Below are 13,271 nucleotides of genomic sequence, written 5' to 3'. Positions count from 1 at the left end.
TTTGATTCAGTAATTAAACAAGTCACTTTCAGGTGTGCTCAAAGAAGACTGTCTAGATGTGAAGAGGTTCTGAAATCTTGGAGTAGAAAATTTTAACACCCTGGGGGTACGGGTAAGGGTAAGAGCTGCACATGATGACAGATTAACACCAGATGGTCTATGGACACATCAGAGGAGGAGACTATCATTTCTGAGATTTGGCATCTTCCACATGCTCATGTTAATGCTTGGAAATGATAAATAGCAAGCCAGTATTACCAAAATTACCAAATGTGTGCAAAAAGATGAATATATGTATGTCTACCCTAATTAAACGCACAGCCACTGAAGTCAGGCCATTCCCAATAAAACTTATGTATGTATGACCTCACACTGATAACACAGACTGCTGAAAAACGTGACACTAATACTGACCCACTAACTACGGTTAAGGGTGACCCAGAAAAAGATCGCCCAATAAAGACATGGGTTAAAACAGGAATCAGCCTACACGTGAAACCAAAAGTAAACCCGTGTCTTCCTCCTGTCTGGTACATTACAAGCTACACTATATGGGCATATACAGCCAAGCAACCAAAGGGGCGTGAGGCTGCCAGCAAGTACCCTGCATCTTTTGTCTGATTGTGCCGAATATGAAAAAAGCCGCGCGCGTGTGTGTGCCACATGTTCATCACAAATGATATTCATTGAGCAAGAATCACACTCTTCGTTGCCGCAGTCTTCATTCGTGTAGTGCTCCAGCTGCCCCGTGCCGAATCAGCTGCAGCTTGGTGTGCAAACCACTGCACAGCACCTACTTGGGTGCGCCTGCCGTCTCATTCATGTGTCTCGGGGGGGGGGGACTGAAAGCTACTGGCGTCGACCAACACAACAGCGCACTAAACTACAGATATACGAGCCCCGGTGGACAGTAATTACAAGCAGGATGTAGCAAATGTGCATTTACAGAAGTCCGCGGAGTACACGGTATACTCCTATAAATAATGTCACGTTATCATAATCCTACACGTTATTGCGCCTTTATCCACAAAATCGAGATAAAATCCATGCACAATGCGGACATGCTGCATTCATCCACGAGTACGTGTTTTCTGTTGGTTTACGTTTTGTTTCCTGTAGTCCTCACGCGTGCACACCAACCCACCTGCTTGTGTTGTATCGGTGAGATCGTAGCTCATCCCCGGGTACTCCCTCAGCTTCCTGCCGCTCAGGTTCAGTATCCCCGAGCACACGGCATCCTCCAGAGCCCGGTCCAGGCTTCGGGCCGTGTGGTGCTGCTGCTGGAACGGTGTGATGCCCGGGCTCCAGTGAGGTCCGGTGGGATAGTGATGGCTTTGTAGAGCGGTGACAGCTCCCACGCCTCCCTGACTGGACGCCATTTTTTAAAAGAAAAAGAAAAAAAGAAAAGAAAAAGAAAAAAAAGAAATTACTCTTACAATAATAACAGCGCACAGCGGCAGCTTCTCCGCCCATGCGCATACACGGTACATTCCCAGCACGGACGCTAGGGGATGGGCTTCTGAGGTATTGGTGCTGCTGCTGCTACTACTGCTGCTGCTGGTGATGATGATGATGATGAGGGGATATGGTGGCCATTTTGGGCTTTTAACCCTTTTTTCTCTCCATCTGGTAATAAACACCTTTTAACAGGAGACCCAGAATGACACAGGGGGCACAAGCATAGCACATTAATTGGTGCACTGTAGATAGTTATTTAAAAAATGTTTAGCGTATAAAGGTTTATTATAACATTGAAATAAAACATATATAATCTAAAATGTTTCTATAGTACAGCTCTCATCACATTCACTGGATATCACTAATCATTTACTGCTTTACTGCTCCTGGTTGTCTGAACAGTGAGTCAAATAATTATCCTCTTCAGTCATTGTGAAAACTTCTCCACCATCATACCCGGGTCCTAATGGGGCATTCCACTATCCCAGTAATGTCACAGAATGGTGCTAAAGTAAACTGAAGGTTATCCAAAACAACCCTCATGTGCCATCTATCTATCTATCTATCTATCTATCTATCTATCTATCTATCTATCTATCTATCTATCTATCTATGGCAAAATGTGTCTCACCATACGTTGTTGTTGTTGCACTGTTTGCAGTTTGAGCATGGCACATTGTACCATACGTTTTTCTTTTAAACTTTGGATCTTGAAACTGTATATTATCAATATATTTATATATGTATTTATCATAGCAACAAGATATCATAGGTTGAATGTAGTTCTTTTAATCTGCCCTGTTCTAATGAGGCTAGTAGTCTCTCTAAAACCTAATTAGCTATTGCAGACATAATACTTTTAAAATGACCAAAACAAGCAGAAGTGGTGTTAGCTAATGACAACAGGAAAACAGAAAGATGTGTATTTTAATAAAAGTTTCCACTTTTTGTATGTTGACATGCAGCTCATGAAGGCAGCGGATTATGACCTGAAACTTTTTAATCTAAGGTAGAGATAGGAAATAGACGACAGCAGGTGTGTGTGGACATTTACTATACTGCTTCATTTTCCATTTAATATCACATAAGGTTTCAGTTAAACTGTGTATTGTGATGTTCATTAATCAAAACTATTCTCTATACATGTACCACGTGTGTAAAACTAGTGGCCTTACAGCTGCAGCCTTTTTTTCAAATACAATATTTTTGAGGTGTTTCAGTCAAGTTTTTAAAGTACTTTTGAATTTTTTTTAAATTATTATTATTTCTTCAAACCACTGGCTTTGGGGACTCTGTTATACTTGTGCTTTTAGATCTCACAGTAGCCTTTGACACTTTAGATCATAACATTTAACATCATGTTGGCAGAGGTCCTGCCTTTACTGGTTCAAGTCATACCTACCTGACAGATATTTTTCTGTCTCACTTGGTAAGTTTTGTTCATCTCCCTCCCATGTGGTGTACCTCAAGGATCCATCCTTGGACCCCTTTCTTTTATTTATTTGATGTGCTCTCATTTAACAAACACAATGTCTCATTTCATTTTTATGTAGATGACTGTCAGATTCACGAACCAGTTTTTACCGACCTTGGGGTAAAAATATGCATAAATCTTAAAATTGACAAAATAAATACAGTTTTCATCTCAGGCAATTCTCTAAACTTGTGTCTTTTATCACTTTTGTGAGTTAGAGAGTTTTACACGTATTTGTGACCACTCACCTTGATTACCGTAATGCACTTTTTGTTGGTATTGATCAGGCCTCATTATTGTGCCTACTAATAGTCCAAAAACCCAGCTTGTCTGCTGACAGGGACACCTAAACATGAACATATTTCCTTGGGTCTTGCCTCTTTACGTTGATTGTCTGTCCATTTAAGAATTAATTAAAAAAATATTTAGCTGCCTAGCTCCTTCCTACCTGGCAGACCTTCAACACATATACACTCCTCAAAGTGGACAACAAGGACCAGTCACTCCTTGTCTGAAAAAACACCAGGGGGACAAGCTTTTGCTGGTGTGGCTCCCAAATTGCCACGACAGCAACGTTGCCCCTCCATATTAGGCTGGACCTAACACTTTAAAAACACACACTTTCTTCAAGGCATTTTAGGAGTAGTATCAGAGTTGGCTTCTAATCAGTTTTAGTCAGTTATTTGATTAGTTTTAATTTTTTTTAATGTATTTTTAATTTTAATTTATTGTACATCTTTTCTTTGTAGTTTGTAGTATGTTTTATTTATTTTTCCTTTTTGTTTAATATGTGGTTATTGTTTTTTATGGCTATCCTTTGGTAACTATGTTTTAAAGTCTATAAATAAAGTTGGATTGGACTGGATAATAATGGGTACAAATGATCATGAAAACAAGTAAGCCAAGGTCCACCAATTGCTTTGCAGCTTGATGATCGGGGCACGTTTTGAATTTATTATAATTATTTTATATACCTTAATATTTTCCATCACACGTGTCACATATAATCAGTAATTGATTCGGACTGTCTTTTGTCCACTGGTGTTCAAAAGTGCTTTAAATCAGCCTCTTGCACTTTAATAAATAAAGGGGTCTCTCTCTCTCTCTCTTTGTTTAAACCCCAAACTGACATTTATGAGATTTATGAAAACCCCACAGCCGGTGACCACCACAAACCTGGACGTGAGGAGGCAAAACTGTAGCAGCAGGTAGATGAAAGAAAGAGAAGTCTCCGTAATGAGTGGAGTATGAGCGCACAGAGATACGGACTCCTTTAATTAAGCTGCGGACCGAGCAGAGAAGAGCAGGCGTCCTCTCACAGGAGCTCCACTCGTTTCGTGCTAGCACGATGTGATAAAAAACCACTTGTCAGTCGCAAACAAATGGTGAAGCAATAGCTTAACACACGTTGTAAGTTGCGGTTATATCGGGTTGTGTGCATGCACTGTGGTTTAAACGCTGTCCTGCGCGGTCAGTCGGCGCTTTTGCGGCGTTTCAGAACAACATAAAGAGACAGTTATGTTAGCTAGCTAAGAGTGTCTGAGCTCTGTGTGAGTGTTAGCACTGAGGGAGGTGTTTGCGATTATGAAAGATGCAAATGTGTCCGAGTTACTGAATTGTTGGGGTCATAGGTTGACAGAGGAAATATAAGCTCTAGCATTATTCATGTGAAGGTTAAGGGTGGGCTAGCTCTTTATTCGTTAGCTAACATTAGCAAAGTGGAATGGTAGCCTGTGTGTTGTCCAGGCCTTTTAAACACGTTTATTTGCTCCAGATGGACCTGACCAGCTTCTCTGTTTAAGTAGTGCATGTTTATTGTTCAAAAAGCCTCTTAGTTTAATGCACTTCATCTTCTTGGCTTTAACTATCAAACTTAAGGGTTGTAAACACTCCAGTGTCCACCCCCCTGGTACCATAGGTTAGCACTGTGTGTGGTTATTGATGAGTAGCACTAGTTTTTTCTAAGCCTGTGTGTTGTTTATTTTATTTGGCGATTAATACTCTGTGTTTTTCTCCTTTAATAGTCTGTATCCAATATCTTACCAAAGAAAGGATGCCATAAGTGACACTAAATCGGTAAGATGACTCAACAGAAGACAGAGATTTCTATTGCTTTGCCCTTCAGTGCATGTCTGCTGCTGTGGGCTCTTCCTCCCACTGGATCAGGGAGCTCTCTTTAAGATTTACTGTTATTATCAAAGCATGAAAATGCTACAAGAAAGTGCTAGCTCTACAATTGCTTCTGTGCTACCAATTGAAAGGCATTTTAACATGAACTTTTCCACCCTTGTGTATTATTATGTACTGCTTGCAGCTTGAGCATGGCAGATAGAAAGGGGAAACCAGCAGCTCCACTGAAAACACTCACAAAGAAGGAACAAGAGGAGCTCAAAAAAAAGGTGCAGGGGGTTTGCGATGTAACATTTAGATACGATGGAGAGTGTTTTTTGAATGTTTGGCGGAAATAAAACCTTATTAAGATCATATGGTAATGAATTAATACAAATAGTGTTTCCTTGTATGTCTAGGAGGAAGAAAAAGCAGCAGAGGTGTTTGAAGAATTTCTGGCTTCATTTGAGACCAGCGAGAAAAGCAGAGTGAAAACTTTTGTCCGTGGAGGTATTGTGAATGCGACTAAAGGTGAGCAGCGAGGGTTTTCACAAGCATCATGATGTGATTTAGCGACATTGCAGTTATGTTCCTTTTGTTCAGCAGTGGGATGTCAGGACCAAGCCTGATTTCAAGTTGCATGTTTAAAATACTAATAATAATAATAATGAACTGAGTGCCTGACTCAGCAGTGAAATAGTTCACCATCTTCATTTTTAAGGGCCACATGTTTGTGATGGTTTAATAAAATTCAGAGACTCTGTGAACTCTGGGAGAACTGGACTATAGGATTACTTATAGTTGAACATAGTTGCTCAACGTATTGTTATATGAACAGACATCTCATTTAGTTCACTTGTGAGTGAGTTTATATGAATTGTTTTTGGAACCAGTGCCACTTTCTGTCCGAATGGTGTTCAGGGTCAAGTCATAACAATGAAAGCGTTTACATAAATAAGCCGGATCAGTATTCGAGGGTTGTCTTAATCTTTGCAGAGGAGGAAGCAGCAGAGGTCAAGAAAAGTAAGCTCTACCAACCTGCTACCAAGTTTGTCCACGTGTCCCAGCATGTCTCACCGTCAGCTGAAAGCAAAAAGTCTGTAAGTTTATTCATTTTTTTTATTTTGGATCAAATGCATAATATCTGATTAAGTATTAATGTAAAAATACGGTCCTATTAGCCTTAGCTTTCAGTGTTTGAACGTTTTTAATAACCAGCTGTTTGTTTGTTTGATAGACCTTTAAAAAAAAGGCAGAAGAGAAAAAGAAGAGTAATCTCGAACTATTCAAGGAAGAACTTAAGCTGTAAGTTGATTTTGTTTTTTAATTTATTTTTCAAAAATGTGCTAGAAATCATGTTTCTGTGAAATATGTTTATCTTCTTGGGACATGTAAATCTGTTTTCATGTGTGGGGATACAGAATACAAGAAGAGCGTGAGGAGAGACATAAAAGGAAGAAAACTGACTCCGGTGGAGGACATTATGGAGATCTGGACACGCCTTTATCAGGACGATCAAGTAAAACCCCTCCTTTGATATTACTGTTGTTGTTAGTTGAATCAATTTGGTAACCTTTAAATTGACCTAACATCAAGCCCTTTTTCACCCTACAGCGTTATATGATGACCTGACAGTGCCAACCACCACTAATCTCTACATTAACTGCATAAGTCCAAAGGTAAAGGTCCACACAGACTTGCATAGGTTCAACATATTGCTCACGTACGACCCTCGCTTTAAATTTCTACTACTTTTCAGATGAATGAAGAAATGCTCTGTAAAGAGTTTTGCAAGTATGGTCCCCTGGCCAGTGTGAAGATTATGTGGCCCCGAACAGACGAGGAGCGCTGCAGAACCTCTAACAGAGCATTCGTGGCCTTCATGACACGGAAAGATGCGGAGAGAGCCTTGGCTGCACTAGATGGTACAGGTGACTCTTAAAAATACCCCTGTTACATATCACAGCTGTTTTTCTCACAGCACAATGAAATATGGTTTGCTTTGTAGGTAAAGTGATTATGGGGTTTGAGATGAAGCTGGGATGGGGCAAACCAGCTCGCATCCCACCTCAGCCACTCTACACGCCGGTGGGAGTGAGAGTCACACCGCCGCCGCCGTCCGGCCTGCCTTTCAATGCTCAGCCCAGGGATCGCTTCCGCAATGACTTCACCAAGCCGCTGGGCATGTCTAAAAAAGAGCTTGACAAGGTAAAATCTCATCCACAAGTAATTGGTGTTAACTGCATTTGTATGGTGATGTAATGAATTAGGAATAAGAGTGTGACAATTAAAGGAAAACTGTTTCTTTAAAGACCTGCAGATTTATCAGTATTACTATTATTATTATTATTTTATTATTATTATTATTATTTACTTATTTATTGTGGAAAGGCCTGCTGTTGATCTAAGTTTGGAAACTATAGCTAGTGACCAAGTCAGGGTAAATGTGTGCTTTGAAAAGTTATTTGTCACAGTTATTTACTCGAATCAGCTCAGCTTGTATAGATTGTGTAGTATTTTACAATAGTTCATTGGAGTCCTACAGCTGTGTCACCCTCTCTTTTCACTGACCGTTAATACTGTCACCGTTTTCTATGCTGTATGTATCCTGCAGTGTTTCATCTGTACAAGTGCTCACGTTTTAACGTTTTCACTATTTGGTTTGACTTCACAAACAGACTCTGTCCGAAGCCGTAGTCAAAGTGGTTATCCCAACCGAAAGGTATACACACTCTTCTTACTATGACTGCCCAGCTGTTGTAACACAAGTGTTATAAGCGAGAGGCTGTGGTGCACTGTTCTTTTATCCAGATGTGTTGTTTGTGGCAGGAAGTCTCAGGTCTTAGGGCTGTTAGAAATACACTTGGCATCCCACAGTTGTTTTACAGTTGCTGTAAGTGGGTGGATACTTTGACATCTGCAACTTGTTGGAGGTGTGATTCTGCCCGTGATGATAAAAATCTAAATTTGGTCACCTTCCCCTCTCCTTGGGAAGCAGTAAACCATTTCCAGCAGAGCTGCTGTTTTTAGAAGGCTACATGCTCAGGCGTGCTCTGACCATTTGCAGTTAGTGAAGACTGTTGTTGTGGCCAAAAAACACAGTTGCCTCATCAGTGCGCTGCACAGTTCCCCCCCCGGCCCCCCCGCCTTCTGTAGATTGAGCGACACTGGAAGCAGTCCAGAGCTACAGAGCAACCTCGAAAGGGGTAGATGGGCCAATTTTACATTAAGCCTGGTGTTTGCTTTTTAAGGGCAGAGTTGCAGAACTTTTGGATAATTCCTCACACATGTCAAATGTCATGGCTTGAGGTTTACATGCAATTCTTGTTTCAGTTTATTAAAAATCCATCAAAACTCATCTTGTTCCCACCATGTCATTCAGTTGTCAGCTATTTTTCTGTTAAATACTTAATTGCAATTGTTGTAAATATCCGTTGGTATCTGTATTTTAAACCCTGGATTTCCCATGGGTAGGCTGAGACACTGCAGACGATACAGCTAGAAGGCATGTTGATTTTTCTCAAGTCAGATGTCAGTAGAGTAGTACTTTTGTCATAAATCAAGCCAGCAGCTCCTTCAGGTCATAGTAGAGTAATATGTGAGTGTAACTATAGTGGCAGACATAACTGCATGAACACAGTCTACACTGATCAAGTTCAAACAGGTTTCAGGTCTGCAGCCCCAATCCAAAGTAACCACTGGATACATCTTTTTCAGACATTTTAGACAGCAAGATTTTTACAGGATGTCATAAATTTGGCAACCCTGACAACTAAAACACAGTAATAAATTACTGTTTTTTTCTTCTCAAAGCCTTGCATGAGTCAAATATAGCAAGACCTCAGGATTCTTGCATATTTGGCATCTTGAAGCTTCATGATTAATGTTAAACTTTGGATTGGGGCTTTGCAACGTGAGCCATGAAAAGTTATTGTGATTGTGTCATTTCTTCTCCATTCTTACATTCAGTTATCGGGAAAAAAGACAGGCCCACACGTGTGGTTTTCCTATTATATTTGGGCATGCATAAGCACAGTATATCTTGATTATTTAGTCTGCCAATAATATTCATGGGCCTTTTACTGTTAGAGATGCTTGAGTGTGCATTATGAGTTTTAATCTTAAACCTGGCTCTGATGCGCCTCTCTGTCCCCACAGGAATCTGTTATTCCTTATTCACAGGATGATAGAGTTTGTGGTGCGTGAAGGTCCAGTGTTTGAAGCCATAATCATGAATAAAGAGAAAAACAACCCACATTACAGGTATGTTTGCAGCACTTGGGCCCGTGTTGGTGTTAAGTTGAGAGAAAATTGCATCGTGTTTGATTTATCTGTTATTGTCTCAGATTCCTTTTTGACAACAAAAGCCAAGATCATGTGTACTATCGCTGGAAGCTTTTCTCCATTCTTCAGGTATTCTGTTTCTGCAAAACCTTGTTTCTGAACAGTTACCGGAAGTAACGGGGTCATGTGGATTTAAATCATCTTTTCTTTTTTTTTAAAATTTGTCTGGTTTTCATCCGTACCTCAGGGAGAGTCCCCAACAGAGTGGAGGACGACAGATTTTCGCATGTTCCGCGGAGGCTCTTTGTGGAGACCACCTTCTTTAAACAGCTACTCTCAGAGAAGTGAAGAAAGGCAAGAGGAAGAAGATGATGTTTCCCATGAGGAGGAGGTGAAGAAAGGGCAACTCCGAGCCGAGTAAGTCATCTAGCGGTCACGGCGACATTTATTTACGCTTGTAACTTCAGTTAAACTGAACGAACATGACTCTTCTGTAAACATCTTTCAGGCACAGACAGAGGCTGGAGATGTTGCTTAAGGAGCTCGCTGCTGGGAGAGAAGACATTGCCAATGCCATGATGTTCTGTCTTGACCGAGCGGACGCAGCAGAGGAAGTAGTGGGACATGTCTCCGATTCCTTCTCCTCGCTCCAGACGTCCCTTCAGAAGAAGGCAGTTTGCTTCCATATATCTTTATATAAAACACGTGTTACACAGAAGCTCTGTAAAGCTACAATAACCAGGTCATATTGAACTTTTCTGTCCACTTCAATCTCACAGATCGCCAGATTGTACCTTGTGTCAGACATCTTGCACAATTCATGTGCCAAAGTAGCCGGTGCCTCGTATTACCGGAAATAGTAAGAGACTTTCCCTAAGTTTGGCCTGAGCACTCTGATCGCATTTTATTTCAGCTTTGTCTGACCATCTTAAAGTTTTCCCCTCATCTTTCCAGTTTTGAAGCAAAGCTGCCACAGATCTTTGGAGATCTTAACGCAGCGCACAAAAACATACAAGCCAGGCTGCAGGCTGAGCTGTTTAAGGTAATCATGGAATCCGCTTGCTTTTCGCACAAGGACATTTACTAAAAATAGGACAACAAAACATTTTCATGTGCATATTATCTCTTTCTCTCCACAGCAAAAGGTCATGAGTTGTTTTCGAGCTTGGGAGGACTGGGCCATTTACCCACAGCCTTATCTAATCCACCTTCAGAATATCTTTCTCGGCTTTGCCAAAGCAGGGGAGGAGCTAGCAGAGATGGCAGAGGTTAGCTGAATTACTCCCCTTATTACTGCCTGTTGGTGATGCCATTTCAACAATATAGGCTCCCCTTCTTGTTGAAAAGTAAATGAACCTCGACATAAATGCATTTCCATGTCTCTTCGTAGGAAGTATCCTGTGATATTGACGGTGCACCAATGGACAGCACACCTATAGATGGCATACCTTTGGACAGAGCTCCTGTGGATGACTTGGATGGCTGCCCTATGGGCTGGGACCCTCTGGATGGAGTCCCTGTTGATGACATAGACGGTGTTCCCTTAGGGGTCACCGCTGATGACATTGATGGGATGCCTTGTGAGTCCACAGCATATTAATAGTGTTCTTTTTTTTTTTTTTTAAACCAAAAAAGTCAATAATCCACCCAGCTCATACATCAAAACACTGACGTCCTGAGTAACGAGTGTGCATCTCGATCTCAGCAGGAACAGATTTGTGCTGTATTTCTCAGTCATTAAAGAGCAAAGTCACTGTTATCACGATCTAACTGGAAGCCTTTCAAGGATGACCTGTCCTCGTCCTAACCTTGTGGCTGTTTTATCTCCCCAGTGGATGAAGGCAGTGTTCCTGTCTCAAGTGTGCCTTTATCTAAGTGGGAGAAGACTACTGATACTGGGGTGTTTTCTCAAGGTAAGACTTGTCAGGATGTTACTGTATCATCAATCTGCCCAGATCATCGTGCTTATTGTTCTCTTATCTCTCATAGCAAAGACTGAATCTAAGTGGGACACTGTGGTGGAGCGAGACAGCGGCGATGAAGCAAACGTGAGGTAAGGCCCGAGTGTCTCGCCTCCTGTGTACATTTATTTAAAAAAAAGAGACTGCAGTCAAATGGATCTCATGCCTGTCAACAGTGGCAACTCGCAAGAGGAAGACTCGGAGAGTGACAGCAGTGCCGATTCCTCCAGTCTATCAAACTATGACAGTGCGGTTTTTCAAAGCTCGCTCAGAAGTTTTCAGATGTCTGAGAGCAAAAGGAAAAGGCTGAGAGAGCTAGAGGCAAGTGAAAAGTTGTTCAAAAGCATCTTTGTATGAGTTAGATTTGCTGAAAACTGTGTACCTTTAGTTCTTATTTAAAAAAAAAAACAAAAAAACATGCCTGATGGTGGTACTCACCATCAGGCATGTTGGACAATAAGTCAGATTGTAGTTGGTAAATGTTCAGAACTGATTTGCTTTCTCACTATAACACAGGTAAAGGTTATGAAGATCCAAGATGAGCTGGAGTCTGGCAAAAGGCAGAGGAAGTCTGGAATGAGCTTACAGCAACAAGTGGAGCACTACAGAAACAAACTGCTACAAAAGGTGGGTTGATGAGCCACTTGAATTAGTATAGCTTTAAAATTACATTGCACTGTGTTTTACCTGTGGAGGAATAAAAGGTGCTCAGATTTTCTCCCCAAGAGCCCCACTTTAAGCAAAATACAAGTCACTCATGTATAATAGAAGCACATCCTCTAATAATGAACAGTGTAGTGGGAAAAAAAAGAAACAAAATTAGTTCAAATTGGTCAGTACAGTTAAAATAATGATTTAGTGGCAGAGTTGTAAATGTTTGTCAATATTGCACCATCTACTGGTAAGGAACTGTAGCTGCAGTTTATTTTAACCTAGGTGCTGTTGGTTCTTGTTTGTGCACAATTTGCTTTGTGTGGCACGGTTCATATTCACTACTAGAAATGTTGCTCTGTTGGGTATGTTATGTGTGGAGATCTCAAGAGGGGGGGAAAAAAAAACTAGCAGAATTTGCTGGACTTGTGTTCTAATGTAGCAGCTTCATTGCATTTAAATAATTCTGCATTTTATTGCTTTTGCCCATGGACCAAAAAAGATGACAAAGAGGTTTAAAAAAAAAAAAAAAAAAATTACTTTCCTTGTTATAGAACCTGCTAGAAAGAAACTCCCATTAAACCTGACTGAGCTGATTAGGGAATTGGATAACTACAAATTAACAGGGATGTTTTTACTGTCCTGTAGGAGTTTGAAAAAGATGAAGAGAAGAATGAGAGATCAACATCAAAATCCAAGGAGAGGTCCAAGGACGACAGGAGGAGCAAAGAAAGGAGCAGAAAAAATGACGATGGGGATAGAAGACGTAGTAATGACCCTGGACACCAGGCCCGAAAATCAAGGAGCATCTCTCCTTTAAAGTAAGTCAACTGATGCTTTTGCAGTAGCATCCATCCTGAGTGTTATCTTTAAAGTCAGTATTTTATCTTCTGTTTTGTTCAGGTCTCCCAAACGGTCCAAACGTTCCCGATCACCATCTCCGGACCACAAGGCAGGCAAATCCAGGTCACGGTCACCCCGTGGCTCACACAAGAAAGCAAAGAAGAGCAAACATTGACTCAGCTCTGCAGTGCGTGCTCCTGTCCACAAAGTAACACAGTGCACTTCTGCAGCGCTCTTTCAAACAGACCAACCCGTCTGCTCTGTCATAACTAAAACACTCCATGCAAGATTCAGTACACTTTTATATGATGAAGAATGAACACTGTAATTATATTTATTTTTGTTTTAATGTTTGGTTTAAAACAAACAAAAGTCGCTGTAAAGTTCGGACACTAAATAAATCACCTTTGGTGATGGAAGCGTGCGTGTGTGTGTGTAAGATGATTCGTGAGAAAAAGCATCAAAATGTTAAGTTAATGACTTGTCGACAA

General features: G+C 40.9%; 2 protein-coding genes across 4 annotated transcripts in view; one reads left to right on the top strand and one right to left on the bottom strand.

The window, feature by feature from the left end:
- lrch2 (leucine-rich repeats and calponin homology (CH) domain containing 2) overlaps nt 1-1,479 on the bottom strand; it is a 29,707-nt gene extending 28,228 nt beyond the window's left edge. Inside the window, exons 1-2 of one of the 3 annotated variants that reach the window (XM_085363667.1) lie at nt 1,415-1,479; nt 1,145-1,383 (exon numbers count right to left, since the gene is read on the bottom strand). In XM_085363667.1, coding sequence (XP_085219793.1) covers nt 1,145-1,383; nt 1,415-1,479 — 304 coding nt within the window. Of the gene's footprint in view, nt 1-1,144; nt 1,395-1,414 lie in introns of those variants that run through there. The other 2 variants (XM_085363666.1, XM_085363668.1) reach the window with 2 other exon arrangements.
- A 2,746-nt stretch (nt 1,480-4,225) lies between these two features.
- On the top strand, nt 4,226-13,165 carry LOC146624081 (U2 snRNP-associated SURP motif-containing protein). Its single transcript, XM_085364464.1, has 25 exons — nt 4,226-4,342; nt 4,957-5,008; nt 5,247-5,331; nt 5,461-5,572; nt 6,038-6,141; nt 6,279-6,346; nt 6,463-6,560; nt 6,656-6,720; nt 6,801-6,966; nt 7,050-7,249; nt 7,720-7,763; nt 9,200-9,304; nt 9,388-9,454; nt 9,573-9,742; nt 9,834-9,996; nt 10,105-10,184; nt 10,280-10,367; nt 10,465-10,593; nt 10,716-10,905; nt 11,158-11,238; nt 11,315-11,378; nt 11,463-11,607; nt 11,803-11,913; nt 12,586-12,758; nt 12,841-13,165. Exons 3-25 carry the CDS (start codon nt 5,254-5,256, stop codon nt 12,953-12,955), a joined length of 2,616 nt encoding a protein of 871 aa, XP_085220590.1. The 5' UTR covers nt 4,226-4,342; nt 4,957-5,008; nt 5,247-5,253; the 3' UTR covers nt 12,956-13,165.
- Nucleotides 13,166-13,271: the final 106 nt, after the last annotated feature.

The sequence above is a fragment of the Diplotaxodon limnothrissa genome, linkage group LG10 (assembly GCF_057381915.1).
Source record: "Diplotaxodon limnothrissa isolate DT_005_m linkage group LG10, D_limnothrissa_male_GT1.1, whole genome shotgun sequence".
NCBI lineage: Eukaryota > Metazoa > Chordata > Actinopteri > Cichliformes > Cichlidae > Diplotaxodon > Diplotaxodon limnothrissa.
Note: the sequence above shows the minus strand (reverse complement) of the source record. Positions and strands in the feature narration are given on the sequence as shown.